Source organism: Camelus dromedarius, chromosome 20 (assembly GCF_036321535.1).
Source record: "Camelus dromedarius isolate mCamDro1 chromosome 20, mCamDro1.pat, whole genome shotgun sequence".
Taxonomy (NCBI): Eukaryota; Metazoa; Chordata; class Mammalia; order Artiodactyla; family Camelidae; genus Camelus; species Camelus dromedarius.
Window position 1 is genome coordinate 20,762,033 of NC_087455.1, and position 25,589 is coordinate 20,787,621.

A 25,589-nucleotide genomic window follows, 5' to 3' on the forward strand; every position below is an offset into this window, starting at 1 on the left:
TTTCCATAAACACATACTTACCCTTCACTATACTGTGTGTACACACACACACACACACACACACACACACACACTCCCTTGGAGAATCACAGACCCACACAAAATGCCACGTACCCGGAGATCTCAGAATCATTCCTATGCCGGCAGATTGAACCCACACACCACACACGCCTATAGACACTCGCACTGTGCTCACTTCCCAGAGCAGAATTCCCTCCAGATGCAATAGCCTTGCTCTCCTGAGCGGGCAGCTCCACGTTGAGCCCAGAGACAAAAGGTGATCAGGGTAATTGTGTGGTGTATGGGAAGGGAGCCATCGTTTGTGGGAAATGTGGAGAGCTGCAGACTCAAATTGGGCAGTCCTCTGAACCAAGCCCTGTAGATAAATACTAATCCCCCTGATAGCATTCAGCATGCAAATGGAGACAGAAGCCTTTGCAAAGATCTATTCCAGGACCAGTGCTGCAGCCCTCCCCTTCCTGAGATGGTATCAGATTCCCGAAAAGGTTAGATCTCCAATCTGGCACCTAGTCTAAGGAACTTGTGTGTTGTAAGATCTGAGCCAAGTCCAGCCAAAAAAAGATTAGGAAATCAAAACACGCTGGTCTCCGGACGAAGCTCCCCTACACCTTGGGATGAGGGAAGTAGGGTACCTTATAGATGTGAAAGAGAAGCGGGAGGCTTAGCCATCGCCAGTAGATGGCGCGAGAACTCTTCTCTTGTACGACGTTAACCCTTGAGTGGTGTGTGGCGTTGCCAGGTCCAGATGTATAGATACATATGTTACCCGTTTTGAAAGAAACCTCCCATTTAAATATTTGGGAACGATTCAGAATTAAGGCAAATGGGTCTGTTCCAGATAAGTACCACAGATAAAGTAGTTTAACTGAGGCACACATCAACTGAAAATGGGGTAGGGAGGATGAAAGGGCGAACTCTTTGGGGAGATGACTGAGTCCCTCCCCATCTCACCTCCGCCCTTGTCACGGATGAAATCGGTTTGCCTAATGAATAAAAAAAAACTGGTTATGCATTTACATGTAGCACTTGAATATGTAAATACACGTGTGCAAATAAATTTTTCCCTGTTATCTCCCTTTTTTGATTAAATCACAGGATGGTAAATGTGAGACGCCTCCCTGAAATACACTGCAACTACAGTAGTAACACATGTCTTATTATAACGACGTGGGCATCGATGGAGTCCGATTCATTATTATCACGGTTTCCCCAAAAGCAACACAGATTCTCCGATTAAAATATTCCTTTAACGTGCTTCTATATTCACAGGCTGCAAAGGAGAGCTCACTAATACAATATTTCTTGGGTTTCTTTTACAGGCAGAATTGATCTATTCGGGGGAAAAAAATCAAGCCCCTTAATTTCAAATATTGTGGGGAGTTTGTCTAAGAGAGGAGCCGGGCTCTAAGACGCTCACTAGTGGTTTCTGGTGGTTGCTATAACGAGCTAGAATTGGGGTAGATTTTGGTGGAGGGGAAAAACGCACAAGAAAAGACAGAATCCAGAGTAGCGGAGACTTTGTGCCCCCGTTGGAGAGAGATGGTTGAGTCCTCGTCAAGGTTGCTGTGGTATCCCAGAAACACCATTCACTCCGAGCTGTGACCGCGCACCAACAACAGCAACAACTCCACTGCGCCGAGCTGAGGAGCAGGAATTAGGAGCTCGAGAATAATATGAAAGGGATCCGCAAAGGGGAAAGCCGAGCAAAGGAATCCAAACCCCCGAAGCCTGGCACGAGAAAATGCGCTAAATGTGGCCGCCTAGACTTCATCCTGATGAAGAAAATGGGGATTAAAAGTGGATTTACATTTTGGAACCTCGTCTTTTTATTGACGGTGTCTTGTGTGAAAGGTAGGTTTGCTTTCGGGGGTCCCCTCTGCTTTGGATGGAGGTGAGTTGACTTGTCGCTGGAGAGAGGTCGCTTACTTTGCAATTTGCACTGATAAAATAATCTTGATAATACTGAAGAAGGAGTTGATTCACAGCTCCTTTTCCCCCCTCAGATAGGAAATGCATTTTGCTTGCCAGATTTGGCGTTCAATGCAGTGATTGAGCTTGTGCTCAATAAATATTCTTGCAGTATGCTCAACCGAATACGTGAGTTGGTTCCTATAGCCTCTAACTAGTGGATATCCAGGCAGAATTCCTCTGCAAGACTTTCTTGGTGGTGAGGATTACCTTGATTTCTAGTCAAACCAGTGAGGTTAGATGCTTTGGCTGTAATATTTATATTAAAGACGCTTGTTTAAATGCATTTTAACCCTTTCAGGAAGGAAAGTTACCGGCATGTTAAGAATGTGCTTATTTTAAATGCTGTAGAGCACAGAGGTCTTCCAAGCATCTCCCTCCCCCCAACATGAATGTGTGCATGCATATGTGAATTATTTCTACGTGGCCTCTTGTGTGTTGATAAATGATAGGGGAGCTTCCCTAGGTCCTGTGGTAGAGGTTTGGGTTTAAATGGGGGCTTTTAAAAGGTCTGAGATGCCACGAAGTGTAAACAGCCACCTTTGGGGATGAATGAAGGTAGGAGGAAAGTCGTTAGCCGACGACCAAAAAGAAAATCCCCAGCAAGTCTCGGCGTTCAGACAGGTAGAGAGTGAGTGTCACATGCACAGACAAGGAGGGGAGGGGAATGGGTGGGATGTAAAATTTATCCCTAAGCAGGAAGGCAAGGGACAGTCAGGATCATTGGAAGGAGAGCTGTCCTCAGGGAGAAAATAGATCCCCAGCTCTGTTCTACAACTTCTCCTGCACCCTGCTGCCCATTAATTGCTGCAAAGAATACTCAGGCGGTGTTTATGACTCATGCCATCATTTTTGAACAATCACCTCCCCATACTCATGGCAGCTCACATCGACGCGACGGATGTCGTTTTCAGTGGAGCTAGTTTCAAACCCTGGGTGTCTGTGTGTCGGGGGTGGGCGGTGTGTGTGCGTTGGCGGGTGGAGGGGGAGCGAGTTTGGCCCAGGCGCGCCACCGCTGTCAACACAAACTGGACGCTTCTTCCTTTGTAAAGGAGTGCCTCTGAACCGCAATCGGGCCGCGTCTCTATGAAACAGTTTATTGTCCAGCTTGCAGCTGGCTGTCCCCCCACAGAAGGGAGCCCATTTGCATTCAGTGGAAATGATAATTCATGTTTTGGGTGGAGGGAGCTGGAGGGGTTACCTCTTCCTCTAATAGGACCAGTGATGGGTGGCATGTCTCGAATTTTAATTTATATCCCTAAATGCCAAGAAGTCGTCCCTGATCTCTGTGGCAGCAACCGCCTTGTAATCCCAACCTGCTCCTTAAAGCTTGATTCTCCCCTTAGAGTCTTAGCGCAGCTCTAAGCCAAAACGCTTGTCCTAAACGGCGTAACTACACTGCCGAGTAGTTGCTTACAAGGGCTTTTCGCCGCCGGCTCGACATGTGAGGAGCCTCACATTTATGCTTAGTTCGCCTACCACCGGGAGTCGGTGGTTAATGGATGGCCCTGGGGCTGCCTGCTAGACGCGCGTTCCGCGTGGGGGAGGCGCAGGGAGCCAGCAACAGCTCGTGGCAAGAAAAACGTTGAGGTGGCCCTGCTAGAAGATGACCGAGGGTTAAGTGGCAGTTTTCATGTGATACCTGTTGAGTCAAAACACATTCGGGGGGCAGATGGAGAGAGGGAGTCTCCGAAGCAGGGAGAGCACGCCAGCTTGACAAACACGAGCCGCGCCGCCTGCAATTACAGCCCGGCGGCCCGCACCTACCGTATTTTCTCGATAAGACGCGCCGATAGAAAAGAACGGCATGTTGGCTTGCTTTGAATGGCACTGGAAATGGGATTCCTCTCCTGTACTCTGGACAGAGATAATCAGTCCACTGAGTATATACCAGTTTCGAGGACATTGGGAAGAAGGAGTATTTCACACTCTGCTTTGATCCCGTCCAAAATCAATTTTCTACAGACCACTAAAATTTTTTTAATGGTAAATAAGGTTCTTCATTTCCACTTATCTGCCACTTGAAAGGCATCTCCTATATTTTACAACTTGGAGCGCTGTCCTCAAATTCTGAGACACAAACTTACAGAGGCGCTTTGCTATCGACCTGCTCCTGGTCAACCAGTGGTGCCAACGTTGATAGTTGTTTCTTCTTCTCTTCCCCTTTCTCCTTATTTTGTTTTAATTTCACCTGAGTCTCAAGACTTTTCCTAAAACTGAAATTGCTGCAATGGCTCCAATATTGTTTCCCCCAATGTCTATGACCTCTTTTGTCTTCCACACTGTTTTTCTTCCGGTCTTTCAGGCCCACGGGGAAGCTCAGGATGGGGAGTCCTTCAAAGGGCTCTGCAGGTCCTAATCCAGACTAGTGCTGGGGTTCAGGAAGTTGGAGGTACGCGCTTTTCCAGGTGAACAGCTCCGGCCCGAGAATTCCACCTTCTGTCCACATTTTTCATCCCTCCACCATTTCACCTCTGCCTGTGACAGCAATGACAAAAAGGCTCAATGGGAGGAAACGCCTCAGAGTAGAAGACAAAGTGGCTTTCAGTAGTAGGCCTGAACAACTCCAGCGGGGTTGAAAAGAGACGCAGCCCTATCTGGGCATTTTATCTCCACTGTCACCATCTGAAATAAAAGGCCATAGAGGGCACCAAATTGGGGGGTGGGGAGAGGCAGGGCAGGGGATGTTTAGACTTGACGCATACCTATTTCAGGCTGAGACACACACACACACACACACACACACACACACACACACACACACACACACACACACAAGCAAGCTGAGGTTTCTGAAACGCAGACTGCAGCTGCAGCGTCTGTTTTAGGTTTCAATCAGATAGAAACTGTGAATCTCCAAGTCGTGCTTAAATGTCCCGCCCACGTAAACAGACACTCGCGGGGTGCTTTCCCACGCTCCTTCTCCGGAGCTCCCGGGGGAGTGCACAAATCGTGCAGGGAAGGTACAGAAGGCACCGACCTCGGGGCACAGCTGGAGGGAGCCTGTGGGCAGCCTCTCCCACCCTGTGCCAGAGCTGCTTTCAGGGCTTCTCGTAGGACCCCGGAATTCGAGAAGGATCTACGTTTCCTTGTGCTCTGGGTATTACTCTTGCCACAGAGCTCTTCTGGAAGAGCGGAGCTCACACCCTCTCCCGCGGTTAATTACTTACTGGAAAGGCTCTCGGTGTCCATGAGGCGGGAATGCTGCCAGCAACGTTCATTAGCTCCATTCACTCACCCCAAGGTGGCCGCGCCGGAGGTTTCAGCCCCGTGCTTGTCCACTCGACTGATAACCCTCACTCTCCAACCTGAAGCTGACAGTCTGATCTGACAGCAATGTCAGGAAATTTTCTGTCCTGTCTTGCGGGAGTTTTTCAGAGGTTGGTAGGTTGGGTTAATGTCTTTACAAAACAGTAACAACAGCAAACACAAAGCCACCCACTGCCACCGCCACCATCAAAACCCTTCCCCTGAGGTTAGCAAGACTGAGACAGATGCTGAGAGAGAACCTTCATGTTTGAGTCGGGTGTCCCTGTCCTGCTACAGTATGGACAGGTATCCCTCCCATCTGTTTCCTCTGGGACTACTTTATGCTTCTAGGAAGTCGGACTCCCTGAAATTTTCATGGACCACCTGGGGTTGAAACTGAGCGCTGGTCTTGGCCTTTGACTCGAGAGTGAGGGAGTGCGTGTGTGTGTGTGTGTGTGTGTGTGTGTGTGTGTGTGTGTGTGTGTGTGTATGTGTGTGTTGCTGGGAGAAGGAGGTCCACATGGATTGAAACCAAGGAGCCTTTGGAGCCCTTGAGAGAGGATGTGGGTGTGTGTCCGAGGCGGAAACGGGTGGTGGTTACAAACAGTACGTTTCTGTTCCCGGGACTCTAGATGGTCGGTGGTGCTGTGGCCACTGATGTCGCGTGATCAGGTGGAGGCTCCGAGAAAGCTCCCTTTCCCTAAGCTGACCTCAGCACTGCCCTCACTGAAACAACTTCTCTAACAGGCTCCCGGGGCGTTCGAAAACTCATTGGGGAGCAAGTAATGAGGACTGCTGCTCTGCTACCATCCCCCTCATCCCCAGCCCAGCTGTGTCGCTGGAAGGAAAGCAAGCTGGGGGTGGGAGGGGCAGTCCCAGGGTTGAATCGCCACAAGGGCTTTGTTGGACCCTAGGGGAAAGGGCAGAAGAAATGAAACAGTACCAGGTCCTCCCGGTTGCCGTGTGGTCCTCTCCCAGCCTCGCTAGAGAGGCCAGCTGAGGGCTGAAAGCGGGACACGCACGAGGATTGCAGTGCAATGCAGAATAATAATGAAGCAGGACGACCAAAGAAAAAAAGATAGACTCAGAGAGCAGGCAGATTCCCTTCTTGAACACGGAGCCTTTGGGGAGGCTTTGCACCACTGAGTTGCTAAGCCTACCCAATTTACTGCCCTGTAAAGGCTTGAACAGCTCCCAGAATTCTGAGCTAAAGTTCCCCTGGATAGTTTTCTTCTTGAAATCACTGGGAAGTGTCATTTTGCAGCACTGTATTTTCCCCAATCTTCTGATTGTTGAGGGGGTTGGGGAAGGGGGGCGACGTAGGGGCTGCATCAAGCCCCTGTAGGAAGAGTGTGTGAGCAGAATTAAGGAGCAGGTTTCAGGTTCTTGAAAACATGATGCCAGCTCCTTTGAGATCCTTCAAGGAGAAAAGGGGTAGAATTACTCAATGATTAAGTACTCTAGGAGCCTAGGTTTAGTTGCAGTAGTTGTTATAAATGTTCATGATTTTAATTCGCATTACAATTTGCAGGGTAGTTAAATGGATGTTGGGTACACGTCTTTTCCCTGAACACACAACTTGATGTCTACAGAGAGTGAAATATTAAAGCAGTAGCAAATGGCATCTATACAGGATTCTAAGTACAGTAAAACTCTATCATGAGTGAGATCTAATAAAAAAAAGGGAGTTAGAGCAATTAATAATGTGCTTTTACTCATGTGGAAAAAAAAACTCTAAAGCTAAAATGCTTGTCTAATCTCGAATACAAGTAAGTGAAAGCTACTAAAGTTCACTTCCTTACAGCCACAAAAATACTCCTTGTGTCCCACGATGTGACTTTCTTCTAAACATCAGGGTCTCCAGAAAGAGCTTTGGGATGTTAAATACTTTCAATATTTTGTCCAGATTGCAAAATAACTTTGAAGCACCAAGCAACATGTCTGGTGAGGAACCTGTTAGTTTAGGCAACATGACTGAGAAAATATGTCACCCTTTACTCTGAATTCCCATATTTGAGAGATTAGAGATAAAATGACTGCAAATGAAAAGATTAGGGAAAAATTCCCAAGATACCAATAAAACTTAAAGGGCATTTTATTGTAACATTAATACATAGCTTCTCTTTCTGTCTCTTTCTTCTATTCCTCATACTCATAATCCAAAGAAGTGTGTAGTTTAGGGATAAACTGGCAGTTCTGATTTGGATTTCACATGAGATCTGGTAAGGATGATAGAACAGACATTGTCATTACCAATTCATCTTTTCTCTCTCAGAGGGAACAGGTAGGGTGACTCATGGTACTTTCCAGGAAGATCAATCTCCACATCTACAAGATTTTCTCAGAATTAGACCCTTTGTGAGGCTCTCCTCATTAAGAATAGCACTTTTACATGAACGTCACTGAGAAAAATCAATCTGTTGAATATTTTCCAGTATTCTTGTCTCAGATTCTTGTGCTGATGGTCATCTTTCTTTCTCTCAAGCCTCCAGTCTTGCAGGCATCAAATGCATTTCATGTCATCCTGCCTTTGCTAAGCTACTGCTTGATGCTGGCTGAGGATTCCTAAGGATTAATACCTTCTATATAATCATGGCCGATTGCCCACAACTCAATTTGAAATTTCCAGAAAGTCAACATTTACAAGATTAGCATATGCATCATATACCTTGCAACTGGATAATAAGATATCAGTGGTAATCATGTGGCATGAGATATCAAAATATTATTCTATTGACTCATAAATGTTTGCATTGCAGTGATTTCAAAGTGAACATAGACAAGTAGCATCAGCACCCTCTGGAAACTTGTTAAGAATATGAATCCTCAGGTCCCCACCACAGGCCTGTTGAAACAGATGCCCTGGTCTTTGGGCACCAACACTGGTGTTTTTAACAAGTCATCCGGGTAATTCTGATGTGCTTTAAAATTTGAGAACCACTACAGTAAAGTAGAAAGGGCAAGGGCTCTGGAGCCACAAGACCTGAAGTCAAATAATGATTCTGCCAGGAACCATCTTTGTACTAGCTACTCCATTTTCCTAAGCTTCAGTTTCATTAGCTATTAAAAGGGAAATTAGAATTTCAGTAGGAAGATTATACATCTAACATATATAGTGCCTGAAACTAGTAGCTATCATCAGTATTATTAAAATACACTTCATCCCTAACACCACCAGCCCTAACTTGTCCACAGCAGTAAATAAAAAATGTAGCATCTTCTCACTAGCTATTATCTCACTTTGGCTAAGTTCCCAGGCTATTATACATTGGAGAAACACTCTGAAATCTCAGCTTATCACCTTTAGACAGTTGCTTCAGCTGTTGGCTCTATGAATCATGGGCAGACCCACAGCTTAAAAATGTTACCCCTACTCCTGGGCTAATATCATCCATTGCAACCCAATATTGATTTATTTTCATATTGATTGATTAATGTACTTACACGAATCTGTTAACTCTCTTGTCACAAATCCAGGGTATTTTTAGGGCTGGAAAAATTCTTAAACACCAGCTAGTTGGCTGCTGATATTTTATACAGTAAATGCACATGCCTAGAAAGGATAAGTGATTTCTCACTAAGTTACAAAGTTAGTTATCTCCAGAACTGAGACTATACCACTGGGCATTCAAGTTCATGTTCAACTCACTTTTTACTATACCATATCAATTTGACTACAGAGTTTGCTCAGATAGCACCAATGAAAACAGTCACAAAAGTTAATATCTAAGTACCATGTATCAATTAGTACTATGTAAGAATATTAGTGGTTATATGCTTTGTGGCAATTTTTTCAATGTTAACTACTTATTTAGTAAAAGACAAAAAACAATTATGGATTGAACATGTATCTAAGACTAATATAATACGTATATCAACTAACTAATCAAATCTTCAATAAAGTCTATTTCTTGATGCCATAAGCCTATACAAATAAAACCAGTGTATTGACTGTTTTTTAATGTCTTATAAAGAACTTTGAGGGCTAGTATTTAAAAATCAAATTCCTATTTCTTCTCTTAATCTAGACACAATTTCTTATTTGAAAGCTTTTGAATTTAAACAAATCTGTTCCTAATTTATTTTCTTCATGTTTATAATATGTTTGGGCCATATTAACATGTGATGTATGCATTCTCTCTCATCTGCATTTACATCTGCACATATCTCTCACATGATCTATATAAGATGATGGTCTCATGGATAACTCTACCATAAAAGTAATAGCATATGTTATAAATATTAATCATGTAAGAATAATCAATAATGTTAAGGGGTTATCATCAATTTTAATGATGTGTGAAGTATTTTTAAAGTCTTGTCAAGATATGGGAGTAAAATTTCCAAAATAATGAATGCTGCTAAACTTGAAGTGTTTAAAAGTTTAGAAAGTGATTGAAATACATAAAATGTAATGAGTAATTCTCTTCAAAGCTGAGTTTGTAATGTTCAAGATTATAAAGTCCTTCCTTCCTTTGCTTTATGTTAGCAAATTTTAGAGGAATATTTATGATTATATAGTTTAAAGTAATAGTGAGGTTTTCTTTTTAAGTATGACAATTTAAAAAATACGGTTGGATATCACTTTAAAAGGAAATTTATAAATGGAAATAGACTCTGCAAAGTAGATTTTTAAAATCTTAAATAACATTGAAAAAGCAACAGTTATGCTATAGTTTTCCATTATACAAGTCCATTATGCAAGGCTGACTCCAGACTGCTCAGAGGTGCTTCATATATAGACAGGATATAAGACATTATTACATTTGGGGAAGTGGTACCAAAATAGGCATGTGCATTTACTGTATAAAATATGAGCAGTGGGGAGTTCTGTACAGAGTGTGTTATCTCAAACAATGGTTCTCTCTCTCATTTTCTTGCTTTGAACTCTAACAAGCATCTTGTGAGATAGCTGTTATCTCTTATGTACAGATTCTTATCTCCATTTACAAATTATCCACATTTCCTGGGGCCAGAGAGGTGCAGTGACTTTCCAGGATCATATGGCTAGCTAGTATTTGGGTGAAATCTGAAATGATAATAGATTCATTAGTTCATAGACTCATCAAAAGCTAAAACTATAAATGACTAAGCTACTAATTAAAACTCTTCATTTTTAAGAGAAAAACTGAGGTCTTGAGAATGTATTTAAAAGAGAGCCTAAAATTAATATTCTTGTGCAGTATATATGTGTGTGTATATAGATACCTTATGGCTACAATAATACATAACTTCTCAGCTTTATAATTTTCAACATCTTTTACTCAACTTGCCGAACTTTATTCTCTTAATGATTCTGTAAGATAAATATGAACAATATTTTCCAGTTATATGAGCAATAGTAAGTGAATTAAATGCACAACAATACATAAGTTAAATATGTCTCTATAAGATATAAAACTATTTAGTGCAATAAGGGCAAAACAACAGAATCAAAACTTATAACCCTTAGATTCTAAACCACTGCTCCTGAGGAAAATTTAAAATTTATGACTGCAGATGAATTTATGAACTTCACATATGAAATAACACGCTGGTATAAAAATCATTTACCAGTTGTATTATAAACCTTGGCAAATAAATTTGTTCCATTTGGTACTTTAATCTTCCATTTGCTTCTACAGAATTTTAAGAATAGGAAAGCCCTTATAACATATTTGTCTAGTGTCTATTAGTCAGAGAATGTACATTAGATTTATTTGTGGGGGCAAGGGAAGGTGCTTTTTAAAAAGCATTCATATTTCAGCTTCATCCACTTGGTCTACTTCCTCCCATACTTCTTTCCACCTTAGTTAAAAGTACGGATGTAGCTGTGCATCTTCACTTAAAGAAGAGGTGGTTCAGAGAGATGAAGAGACTTGCCAAGTAAGAGAGTGCAAAATAGTCTTTCTATTCTCTGCTCAGTGCATGTTTCTCTTGGGTACTGCGTTATGAGCCTCTATTTAATCCTAACTGGTTTATGGGAGTAAAGCTCCTTGAGAATAGAGACAACGGTCCTTATCCACAAATCCTGACCAGACTCAAAACAATACTTTCTGAAGACATAGATGCATGAGTGTAGTAATATTGGTAAATAAGAAACTTAACATGCAATCTAAAGATTAAATGGGGGCATTGTCCCCATATATCATTGTCTACAAAAGAAAAAAAAAGATGCATTAAATTATATTTAAGTCCTCAAAATTAGCATTTCACTTTCTTTTTAATATGATAAAATGTATTTTCATATGCAACCAGAAGTACTATTGTACTTTCATCTTTTCTGAACTTCAGATTCCCAAAAATGAACCTGCCTTTTCTATTTGCATTATTAAAACTTTTTTGTGGGTATATTTTTAGAGATATCTTAACTCTTATTTTCAATGTTAAAGCTCAAATATTCTAATAATGATTTTGTATGTATTAGTTATAGAATATGCTTATTACATTGGACATTTTGTTATGGGATGGCTTATTTTAAATAGTCTTGACTCTTATGACAGCTAGATGTAGATCTCTCCAAGGTTGCCAAAAGTCAGGGATAAATGTACACCTCTAATACATCTCAAAGTCTATTTCCTACAATTATACATTCCACAATTTCATTTAATGTTGAAAACTGACTAAATGTTAGCCAAGTTCTCCATTTTAAAATTGATCCTATAATTGTACTAATTCATTTTAGTTTATTGAAATTTTAAATCACAAGTTGACTTGATGTTTTATTTTCATAATCTTGGTGAGGGAAAAGGGAAAAGGATTGATAATTAAAATGCCTTTTTGTTGAGCTTGTTCATATTCCCATTAGCCACTTGTTTATTTATTCACAGCTACTTAATAAAGTTATCAGCTGTGTTTTATTGTTTGATGTTATTCTAATTTCTCAAATATCTATTTTAGTTTTCTACAGGGACATATTTTTTTTTCCTTGTTTGTTTACACAATGAGGGTTGTCTGATGTGAAAAACATGAGGAAAAAATGTTTTTAATTTCATTTTCTTTTATAATATCTGAGGCTGATCAACTGAGTCAATAAAATACAATTTTAAGCTGTATTTAGTTATGAGAATTTTAATATAGAGAAGTGAAAATAAGTCTACTTTGTTATTATTCTATGAAAGCAAAATAACATACTGTTAAAAGACTTTAACTTCAGGTTAATTTGTAATTTTTAGGAATGGTTTTGTTTTCAACGTTGAAACTGTATTTTTATATGCAGATATGACTTTTCTGTTATTGGAGGTTTGTAGCTTGAATTTCCCCCAAATGTTGATAATGAATTTATGCTGATCTATCTGTATGTTCTAATATTGAGCTCTGTGTTGCTAAAAGCTGCATTTGTAAGATAACGGATCAAAGTTAGGAGAACAGGCAGAATAAACACAACTGAATCTCCTGGAGATGAAATGCAGTACCTTGAATTTCTTGGCTCTGTGCTCTAACTGACTGAACTATGTAGTCTAGAAAAAATATTTACTCAGTGTTCACATATATCGAGAAACTCTGAGTTAAGGTTTTTTGGCTGATGCCTAAATCAAAACAGCTGAACTGATTCAAATATTTTGTGTAAACAAATTTGCATCTAGGCTGTTAATTTGTGTGCCAACTTCTAGCTTAATAGTTTATAAGATGATGGAGATCATAAACTCTACTAAGTGAAGTTTGCAATGGAAATGCTAACAGGCCCATGATTACCTGTATTGAATTCATGTTCAATGCTCTTTTCACGGCTTTAAAAAAAAAATCTTTCATCTATAAATTTTACTAGTACTTGAGTGCCCTTTTATCTGTTAAATCTTTTTAAAGGAGGTCAAACAGAAACCCTTAAAATCAATTTTCTAGCAAAGTGCTAGGAAATCTTTAATATCTATGTTAGCTTGGCAGTGTTCATTAATATATTAATAGATGAAAATCAGAAATGACATTTTGAACTTAATTTTTAAATATTATCAATGTTTAAGTCCTTAGCAATCAGCCATTTTTCAATATTTTGAAGCTCACTTCATTGCATAGATTATTGCAATCTCACTATCTTAGAAAGACTACATTCTAATTATAAAATTCTTTCAAAAGCAAAATTCTCAAAGGCCTCAAAATAAATAGAAAGATGTTAGACATATTAGGTTATATCTTGTGCTATTTCATGTAAATATTTCTTTCTATCATTTTCTCTTTGTTAAGTCAAGTTTGGTTTATTACACCTTTTATTAGAACAGTATTATTTTGAATTGACTACTATGATATTGACAAGTTTAGGTTAGGAGTTATGAAACATACAGTGGTCTGTAGATTTCGTTTCCACAGAAGAAAAAAACAGTGGCTTACATTTCAGTTCTGAGAGTCATCCACACATTCCTTCAGCCATCAATCATTTATTTGAGGGAAAGTGTGGGTCATGCCCTTACCTAAACTTTGAAAATATAAAGACGAATATCTAGTCACTACTGTAAGAGAAGATAGACTTCATTTTGAAGGAGGATTTCTGTGAACATAAAACCAAAGAAAATCATGCAATTGTTTAGCTCTCTCAATGTGATTCTTTTATCATGAAATACCAATATAGTTTATTTACAGATTCTCTATATTAAATCTTTATCCTATCACAGGTAAATATTAACGTCCTACAGATATTGTTTGAAGCTTTCCAATGAAATGCATCATTTTGTGATCTAATCTCATGTAATTTGCCCTTAATTTTCAATTAAAATATTTATTGACTCTCATGTCTACAGCCAGGTGATATAGTTTATCCAGTATTAATGAAGATCCCACATGTACTTCTATAACAGTGTTTGTACAGTTATATAATAGTTTATAATCAGCAAATTGTGCTTCTTACCCATTCTTTTTTCCATGTTAGTTCCTGCCTCAGAACTCCTCACTGGCTTGTTAAATACTTTCAAATTTAAATTCAAATCTCTGCTCCTTCATTTAGTGATTCACATGAAATAAACCTTGAGCTAACTTATCAAGGTCAACACATGCAAAGAGTAAAAGAAATAAATAAATATAAATATAACAGATTTTGTCATAGTTTTTAACTTCATATTTTTGTCTTTTTTGGAGATGTGTGTTAGGGGAACAGTGTTTCAGTAAGTAGATTATGTTTTCTTTTGTATTGTTTTTTAATATGTGATTAAAAGAGCAATAGAAGGATCTATGAATGATTATACTGAAATGCTGAATATTTGATGAAATGCTGGCATTGGATTAATGCCAATTTTGCTACACAGGAGGTAAGTAAAATGATGTATCTTTACAAGATTAAGACACTCATCAAATTTTTATCTTGTATTTTACATTTTCCTCATTCCCCTCACATTAATTACTTTGATAATTCATGTTATTTTAACATTTGAACCAACATCCTACTTCAAATGGCCATCACCTGTACCTTCCCACATTCCACAAAGCTGATTTCTTTGTGATCTAATGATTTAATGTGTATGAATCAGATTTAATATTTATATAAATACACAAATATTAATTTTTTTTCCTATTTCTAAGCTTTAAGATCAAAACCAAATGTTTCCATTGTTTATGTAAACTGCTATCTTTTCCATTCTGATTACTTCAGCAAAAAAAATTTAGAAGCTTGAGATAAAAGAGCTTTGTGTAACATAAGTTGTTTTACTCAATTTGGTACAACTGAAGGAATGTATTTCTATGTACATCATGGTGAATTTTCAACACTCTCCACAATACATTCTCCATTAGCGCCATTTATTGAAATCCCAAACTAATACATGAGAGATAATTTGCAGGATGTGTTGACTAATATCCTTCCTTTCTTCATTTTAACAAAGAAGAGTGGGTTCACTTTACATTTCTCAAAACTATATTATGCAAGCAAACAAACCTGCACGGCCTTTCCATTCATTTGGCTTTTAATCCTCAAGTTCCAACTCTTTTTTTCTTTCAGATTATTACTGAGAAATTACATATAAGGATAGGGTCATATAACACAGACTCCTTGCGTAAAATGCAGTGGATAGGCTCTCAGGCTGGCTTGATTATTGTTAGTACACAAGAGAATCTCAGAGAAACCACCTAGAAGATGTACAGCCAGATTTCATGAAAACTATGAAAATGTATAAAATTAGACTGGGTCAGGGTTTGAAACAAGTGATCTTTGCCTATTCAGCAAGTTCTGAGAAGGGTGTTTTGATAAAAGAAGCAATTGTGTTACAAATATTTCAAGTATTTCTTAAACCCCATATTAAAAGCAGTCAATAAAAGTTTGTTGATAGTGAATAAACACAATTTTAAATAAGAAGTATATGCATTCTTATGAATTATATATTTAAGCACAAATATTCATAATTTATGAATTTTGCCTCCTATATTGTTATTTCAATTTTTATAATAGTTCTTTTCTTCTCCAAAGTACACTTCCCTCAGTCAGATAAGTTATTAAGCATTTCTAATTCTGATTCCTCATTTCTTTTCTCATCTTCGGACAGGAAAAGACATCTTTTCATTGTCTGCTGTAGACTGAGTGTCTCTCATGCAAGCACCTCAACCTTGAGTGACAGACTTAGCTCCTTTTTAAATCTGAGGAAGCAACTTAGAAAGAGGAAAGTAGCTAGCAAGTGGAGAAAACTGAGTTCAAACCATGCCTGCACAACTCAAAACCCTTGTTCTTTTCTTCACACCAAATGGGATTTCATTGACTTTGAGGGGAGACCAAAAATTCCAGAGATTGAGATGAAGTTTGAATTCTTTCTAATGTGTAAGGTTATTTCTTTTCTGGAGTGAGTATTTCTGAACAGAGCAATTTATTTTACATGCTGCAAGATGAACAGAAGGCAATGGAAACAGAGGAAGCCAGGGGTAACAATTCAGAAAGGTCAGACTCGTTATGTTGTCAGAGGGACAGGCCTCATGTTAGTGTTTGGACATGCTTTGTTGAATCCTTTATTAAGTTATAGTTTGCTGTTAGAATAAAAAAAAAATACATATACATATATATATTCCGTGGGGAAAGCTTAGGTGCTATGATGCTATTATTAGGAATTATATTTACTGCTGCCTGAAACTGTATTTTTTTCCTGTATTTTTTACACACAGTAAAATAGTGTGTGTATAAAGTCTCATTTCATATTTACTTATATTCTTTAGTTTCAGTAGCCCAGACTTCCTGGAAATCTTTCTGTGAATTAATTTCTTAGACGTATAAAAGAAATGAAACATGTTTCCTTAACTCATGACTCTTACCAAGTAAAAAGGAATATGCCAAAAATCTTAAATCCCCAGCATGGGATCTCCATGCTTTAATAAGTACCTTATAAACAGAATAGGCACTCAATACATATTTGGAGACTTGAATTGGATTATGGTTAATTGAATTCATTAATGTAGTTTAGGTCCAACTTGTACTCAGAAAAATCAATCTCTATTGCCCTAATCTTTCAGTTGTTAAACACTTCAAATGTTTCTAACTCCATTAATGGTGGCCACACTTATTTGGATACCCAATGTTTTCTAGGAAATAAGAGAATATATTAAAATATTATATCTGTATTCAGTGCATAAAAATATGAGTCACCTTTGCTACTTTCATTTTGAATTTATAACCCAACTGCTTTTCCTTGAATGGTCCGTACTCAAGTCCCTTAGCTCAAAATATCACTACTTCCATTAGCATCACAGTAAGAACCCAAAGAATGACTGAGCCCTGATAAATTACCACTGCTACCAGAAATAATTTTTCATTGTGAGGCCCCTTCAGCATGTATTTTCAAATAATATTCAGTACATCAGAGAGTCAATTAATTTTGGAACATTTATTACGATTATTCTCAATCTCTAATCTGATAGAACATGGATTCTAATACTAGCTACATACTGGCCAGATGACCTTAAGTGCCATCTTTCCTTTAGGCTCAGATTCCTCCTCTCTTTTATATTCTCTATAAATTTAACATTATCATGATTCCAAATAGATCCGCATGAGAAACTGCTTTATGAAGTAAACATTGCCACAAATAATGACTATTACAACAATGACTACTGTATTATTTACTTGAAAATGCCAAAGCATATTTAATTCAATTTATTCAATAACATATTAACATAAAAGAAGATGCACTTCTTAAACATTTAATGAGATAATTCAGGTTTTAAATTACCTTTTGTTATATATTACTGTAACATGCTATTTCAGATAAGCCTGGGAGTAGATGCTCTTTTCTGTAAATCAGCAGGCTCCTTGATAAAGTAAGTAATCACACCCTAAACCCAAATAATCAGTTTTGTAAATCAATGCTATATTGGAATTGCTTAAATGTATATTCTTAGCTATGAAAAAGTTTAAAAATGGTCTTTGTACCTTTTAAAAGTTTTAATTAAAGAATAAATATTAAACTTTATGGATTATTTTCTGGAATTTATGTATCTAATTATATACTTTTTACTAGTTTTCTCTGTTAAAATGATGAGGTATATTAATCATTTCCCTTGGATGGTGACCAGACTTGCAATCTTGGTATAAACCTTGCTTAACCTCAGTCGGGACTTCCATTCATCTGTGATTGTCTTCTATTTGCCAGTATTTGGTTCATTTTATCTCTGGATTCATTAATAAACACCTTTTTGTTCTTAGAAATTTAGAGTATGAAAAGCTATTTCTTTAAATTATTTTCTTGCATACTCTGTTTTTTTTCTAATCATATTTTGCCTCAGTTTTGGTATTACATGTTTTTTTTTTTTCCATTTCTGTTATATTTCTCCAAATGATTTGATAATGTTGACATAAGTCATCATCATTTTATTATTTATATTCCTTATTTTATTTTTTAAACCATTTTCTTTTATTTTGGGTTGAACCCATAGTTTAAGTATTCTGTTATTTTTCTAGGAATGAAATGTGAATATAAATAGTATGTTTTGCCCCAATTTTATTATTCTTTTAGTTTTACTACTTCCATTTTTATTTGATTTTCTGTTTTCTGAACTTTTAGGAAGAGACATTTCACTGTTTCAACTTTTCTTTATGTCTTACTATGGCATGTAAAACATTTTTTCCAAATACTCCATTGAGAAAGTATTATTAATCTCACTATGTCAAAAGATTATTTTCTAATATTTTAAGTTTTGGTTCTGAATCTCCTCCCTCATTTAGACAGTACATATGAAAGTTTATTTTATACTTACATACTTTTTATTATTTGTCATTTCAAAACATATTGCATTGCTTGATATGTGATGTATAATAAGGCTTTTTCATTTATTATGTATATCTATGTCACTCAGTATATAAACATTTTTTAAAATTTAGGTAAAGCTGAGTAAGATCAATTTTAATACAGTCTCATTGGTTGAGTAATTCTTATTTAGGATGTTATTAATTTTTCTATCTTATATATTTTAATATTATTGGAAATCTCCAATTTCTACTATTTTTAATTCCTACTTTTTATTGGTTTTGAAAGTATTTTTAGGATGTTATCTGAAATATGAAAATGTAAGTTTTAAGCCTTGTGGGCATTTTTTTGGGGGGGTGGGGACATTTTCACTTCAATAAGCTTTTGCTGAGCTCCTGTTTTCTAAGTCTACTTAACTCTAAGTTTAGAATGGTGGGTTTGAAAATCAGAAAGAGTTGAATAATGGTCTCTCTATGCCATCAAAGAATTCATAATTCATTCTACTAGGAAAGAAATGAACAAATAATTTTAATATACTTTAATAAACACTATTATAAAGGGAGATCAAAGCACTGGGAGTCACAGGACAGACTGATGAGCTAGCTTGAGAAAGAAAAGGAAAGTTTCATAGCAGATTCATGATTTGAGCCCTGTGCTGGTGTTTTGAAAATGGGGGCCATGGGAAAGGGTGGCATTCCAGACCCAAGCAGGCACCATCTGTTTATCTTCCTCTCCCTTAATCAGCCCCATCACCAAGCAGAGCTTTGTGTGCAAAGCAGTCCACCCAAAAAATCACCAAATGACATTGCTAGTAAACATATCTTTTGCCTCCATAAAGTAAACTTTAAAAAAGGCATTTCTTTGGCTTTCACTGTGAAATATACTTAAATCTGACTACATGACAAGACTTTATGTTTTTGTGATTTTACACGTATAACAGACTTTAGACCATTAATTACTTTTTAATACAGGGAAATTCTGTTTTACTCCCCTAACCAGCCCAATCTTTTATCAAGCTGGCCCCAAATATCCAGCACACACTGTAGCTCTGGTGCTAATGTTATTTTCTATAATTCTTCAGTTGGTTGCTGCTGGCCAAATTTCTCCAAGTCAACTTGTCCTCTGTTGGACATTTCCAAATATACTAATCTGGAAATTCTAATTAAAATGATCACCATACTTCTTTGACCATTGATGATTTCTGTCTTCTGTTTGACTTCCTGACATTGTTGTTAAAACAAGTCTAAATCTGATAATAACCTGTTGAGGCTGATCATTGTTTCCAGAGGAAACGGCTTCCATATATGATCATAGACTTCTTAGTGGTTCAGAAGCCTGTGAATCCTGTGGAGGAACCAGTGGTTCTTAATAGAATAGAATTTAATCAATTTATACTTAACAGTGTAACAGAATTTAGTATTCTTCGTCTACCATATATATGCTTGTCATGAGAGTTTTTGTGTGTGGGGATATTTATTTTGCTTTCTTATTCTATTTATGCTATTCTGGAGTGAATTATATATTTTTTTAAACAAAACAAACCCATTTCCTACTTTAAAATATACACCAAACATCTTTACCTTGTTGAAATTCTATCCTCCTCAGATATATTTCTCTGGACGCTCTCTAGTTGAAATTAAACTCTTCCTATCTGACATCAACCTTAAATTTCATTCGTATCAGAATTATAATTCTTAGCACAATCTGCCTTGTATCCAGTAATTTATGCTTATTATATCTTCCTCATGTTACAGAGAAATATGAGAGGTTAACAGCTGAGTATTTAGCAATCTTGTATCTCCAAGGAATCTGCACAATGCTCTAGAGGTAGAGACTTAATAAATACTGGTTGCTTTAAATTATACTAAAATGCAACATAATATTAACTGACTTACCATTTTCTGACATTTAAAATATTATTTTGTATATTATTTTTATTAATTAAATAATCAATGCATTCATATTTATCTTTTTTCTCTTCCTCCTCTAATCTTTTGTTTTAATTTTTAGTTTTCCTATGATGTTCTTTAATTTGCCATTTGATTTAATATTATGCCACTTAACCTGCACTTTATTAATGCTTTAATTTTCTTTTGCTTATCTTTTTATCTGTTTTACAATTTGACATGTCTCTTAAAGCATTACTTATTATTTCTGAAAATTAAGGACACACCATTTCAGTTTTCTTACTTTTATCAAAAAGAAACATTAAGACAGCCTATAGCATACAATTCTGTTATATCTATTACTCTTACGTATTTCCACTGCTTCAAGGTGTGTTATCACAATTCATTCATTAACCCCTATCTTCATGAACTTATATTTTTCTTGGACATATGAAACAATAATAGTGTTCAAGACATGTTTCAAGTTGCCTCCAAAAACTCTCTAACTTCTTACTACCTCTATTGAATTATCTTTCAGATAATTTAAAAAAAAACATTTTTTTCCAACCATGATTTTTCTTACAGGTTTTACTTCCTCCTGTGTCTCCATTTTATTATATTTAAATTGTGGAAGTTGAAGCAGATACTTAAAATTCTATGCAATTTGAAAACTATGTTATTGTTTGACTCATCAAAATTGTTCCTTTCTTTTGTTGTTGCAATTTTTACTTCACAAATTATTTTCCTCAGATTTAAACATTTGAACATAGTTTTTCTATTTCTTGCTCCAATACTTCAATTGAGCATGAGAATTTTTTTGAAGAATGAAAGTAGTATGACATGCTTTGCTCTGAGAGACACCATTGCCTGTTACCTGCTGTGATATCTGCTTCAAGTTGCTTCACTATTATTTCTTTTTATTTTTTGTCTCGAGGCAGAAATCATGTTACTATAATTATCAAAGATGCTTATTGTCCTATGGTGTGTTTTTATATTAGCATGATGATGTTATATTTCTAAAGGACCAATCATTTAAAAAAATATTGCCTTCCTGACAGGTGTACAGGAAGCATCAATTTTGCCAAGTTGATATTTTATGCCAGTTTGTGACTGTTGGCTTGCCTCTGGATTTGAAGAATAATAAAAAGAAAATCCACACAGACAGCATATTGTTAAGTCAGATATTTTTAACCTGACTCATTTTGCTGTAAAATATATTTTTAGCAAAAATAATAGGACCACTACCAAGTAAATGGTTTGGCCAATCACAAAGTGGGAAAGTGCTTAGATACTCAGAGGTTTTGCTCTTCACTTGTCCTGTTTTAACTAACTTCTTGGTTAAGTTGGAAGGAAGCAGAAAGTGATGGAAATGGTATATTCCAGCAAATTTATTCTACTCCTGCTGCTTCAGAAGCACAGGGAATGTTAAGGTTCTAAAAGCAGTCTTCAGTGTTTGGGAGGATGTAACAGGTGAGTGATTATTTGCAAGGCTGACATAGTTTACAGAAATTGAATTATAATAGTTTTCCACAGCATGAATGAACCTGACATTTTGTTTTAAAGATGACATAATTTCCAATGCCAAGTTTTCAACTTTAAAAATTTAATGGATTGCATAGGACTACGTAGTGAAAACTGCTGTTACATGGTAAAGTTACTGGCAAGCAGAATAAAATAGCTGTAAAAAATGTGACATATAGGTAGCAGATTCTTTACTTCTCTGTAGCACAACTGGCACTAATGACAGAATCTAGAAGAGAATATTTTGAAACAGTAGGGTTTGCACTGGAATTTTTAAAAAATGTAATTGCTTTTCTTCATCTACTAAAAATTAATTGGGGCAAGATTTATTCAGATCGTGAAAAGTAAAATATTCTGATGATTTAATTTATGTATCACAATGTTTCAGTATAACAAAAACTACAGTAATGAGAAAAATAATAGAAAAATTAATTACTTGAACATATCCTATATATTTATTTATGTATTTATTTTTTGCATCCTGTGAAATGTGATAGAAAATTATACCTGCTATTCTAGGATGCATGGAAATACTGGGGAACATGAAGAATCTACAGAATTTAGCAGTTAATATAAACATTAATAGGTCATTTATACTTTGTTTTTGTATTGAAAACTGATTTTGATTGTTATTTGACAGCTTAAAGAGAAGTTTACTATTATCTTACTAGCATTTTCACTACCTATTCAATATCATGTATTAAAATTATGGAGAAAATTTTGTTCATAAAAAGCAATGGCAACTCTAAAACAAAAAATTTTCTTGAATTATTGTTGATTTACAATGTTGTGTTAGTTTCTGGTATACAGCAAAGTGATTTAGTTATATACACATACATATGTGTGTGTGTATATATATATTTTTTTTCATATTATTTTCCACTATGGTTTATTACAGGATATTGAATATAGCTCCCTGTGCTATACTGTAGGACTTTGTTGTTTATTTTATATGTAGTAGTTTATATCTGTTAAACCCCAAACTCCTAATTTATCCTTCCCCCACCCCCTTTCCCCTTTGGTAACCATAAATTTGTTTTGTCTATGAGTCTGTTTCTGCTTTGTAAATAAGTTCATTTGTATCATACTTTATATTCCACATGTGAGTAATATCACACGGTATTTGTCTTTCTCTTTCTGACTCACTTCACTTGGTATGATAATCTCTAGGTCCACCCTGTTGCTGCAAATGGCATTATTTCATCTTTTTTATGGCTGAGTAATATTCCATTGTGTTGCTTCAAATAAAACCTAAAATATAACTAACTCTGATGCGTGTGTGTGTGTGTGTGTGTGTGTATAATCTTCTTTATCCAGTCATCTGTCAGTGAACATTTAGGTTATTTTCATGTCCTGGCTATTGTAAATAGTGCTACTCTGAACATCAGGATGCATGTATCTTTTTGTATTAGAGTTTCCTCCAGATACATGCCCAGGAGTGGACTGCTGGATCATATAGCAACTCTATTTTTAGTTTTTTAAGGAACCTCCATACTGTATTCCATAGTGGCTGAACCAATTTACATTCCGACCAACAGTAGGAGGGTCCTTTTTTTTCCACACTCTCTCGAGCATTTGTTGTTTGTAGACTTTTTAATGAAGGCCATTCTGACCAGTATTAGGTGACACTTCATTGTAGTTTGGATTTATTTGCACAGCATTTGAAATCCTAATTCTAAAAAATTAATTACTCTGTTCATAGTCTTGGAAGGTTTTACCTGCCAGAAAGAAACCTGCTTTTGTTTTCTTCTTAAGTTGATCTTGATTATTTTGGGTATTCATCATAACCTCTTTTTTATAGGACTTCTTTTTAACTATTATAGATTGTCCTGAGTTGCATTCTAGCTCTTTTCTCTTCTATCAGCCATACACTGGAAAGGATCAAATTTTTATCTTCATTTAAGATATTTTATTTGAGCTGCATACACATATATTTTACTGTTCAATGTACTGTTATTAAGATATTTGAAACTTTTTTAGTATAAAAGGTAACATGATTTCCACCAACCTAGACCCAGAAAATGGAGATTATCAATCTCTCTCTCTCTTTCTCTGTTGTCCAATAGAAATATAATGAGAGCTACCTATGAAATTTAAAATTTTCTAATATTCATTTGAAATAGTAAAAAATATAACACAATAAATTATTGTAATAAATATTTTACTTAATCCAATAAATCAAAAACTGTTGCATTTTAACATGTAATCAATGAAATAATAAGATACTTTACATTCTTTTTATCCCTACAAAGTATTTATGATCCAGTGTGTATTTTGCAGCTTCAGCATATAAAAATCCAGATACTAAAATTTCATAAACAGATACTTGATGTGTATCTAGATATCATAAAATTAACAATTGAAATATTAAATTTATATAAGCAAGTTGACCCAAAGATAATAAAAATTACAAGAACTGAATAGGTTATGAAAAATGTTTTTTAAAATATTCATCTCTGTTGACAAAATTATTCATCAACTTTGAAAGATTTGCTCTGACATAAAAACAAATGCATATAAGTTTCACAACTAATTCTGTCCAAGTTAAGTAAATTCACTTTTATGACATCTCAGTTTTATTAACATCAGTTTGAAAGAGGCATTGTGTATACTGAACTCTAAATTTATTTATATCAGCAATACTGTTCAAATTTTTCTTACAGCATTTGCAGCCAATTTACTTACCACTGCTAACTAGTAATAGAAATATTATGCATGTTGATCCATGTTAAAATATGTGAAATAATTATCATCGCATTGTATTATAAAATGCTTATTTTCAATATAAATAATCATATCCTTTTAACAAGTTAGCTTTTCCTTCTGTTGAAGTTAAAATTTAGCTCTTGCATATCTGCTATGGTTTCAGTGAGGAAACATAAAGCACACTGCCGATTTTGGTCTTTGATTATTGAATATTTGGCAAGAATTCCTTTCATTTCAAGAGGATCTTGAATTGAAAGTAACAGGATGGTAAATATTTATAAAAATCATTCAGAACTCAACTGAGAAGCGTTGGCAATAAAAATAGGTCTTTGAATTCATTGTTTTTCCTTTTTTTCAACAGTTTCACAAACTGGTGATTATTCACGGTTAGTGCATGTATACACTGAATGATTTTTAACAACTATATCCAAGGAACTTTGAAATGATACATGGTCTCTTGTTTTTAAGTTCAAATAAATCCTTATACTTGACCTACAATATATGGAACAACCCATCTATCATGTTAGAAACTAATTAAATCATATCTAGCTGAAATATTTATTTAACAGATATAAATTTTCTTAAAATATATATGTCATGAGTTTGATTCTTCAGGTTTTTAACTGACATTTCTGCATGAATTTTGAAGTCCTTTGAGCAAAACATACCACAATATTAATTTGGGCAGTTTTCTCATATTACATGGCTTATGTAAATGTAAAGAAGAGTACTTGCAATTTTTCCAATTTTATATCAACTGAAATTTGACATTAGAAATTCTTGTTCTCTATACGCAATTGTTTGTTTCTTTAATGGACGATATTTTACTTTTTGTAAATTAGTGGTTTAGGTTTTTCCCTCATTATTTTGTATCAAAATTGCCATAACTAAAATACTAAATTAATAATTTATTTTACCATCGCTACACCTAAAATTGGTTGTGGGAGTGTACGTGTGTCTATGAGCACGTATCAGAGCTAATTTATTTCTGGCGAAATTTAAGAGTTCAGATCCTGTTAAACACTTTAAAAAATTTTTTTGTTGAGCATTTAATTCTTATTTCAAGTGACTAATTTGTTCAATTCCTTTTTTACTGTTAAGAAGAAACTGCTTA

The 25,589-nt window shown here is 35.9% G+C and overlaps 1 protein-coding gene across 1 annotated transcript in view; it reads left to right on the forward strand.

The window, feature by feature from the left end:
* The first annotated feature begins 1,403 nt into the window (after positions 1–1,403).
* Positions 1,404–25,589, forward strand: part of CSMD3 (CUB and Sushi multiple domains 3) — a 1,010,791-nt gene continuing 986,605 nt past the window's right edge. The window contains exon 1 of the mRNA XM_064476888.1: positions 1,404–1,872. Coding sequence (XP_064332958.1) covers positions 1,695–1,872 — 178 coding nt within the window. The 5' untranslated portion in view covers positions 1,404–1,694. The remainder of the gene's footprint in view (positions 1,873–25,589) is intronic.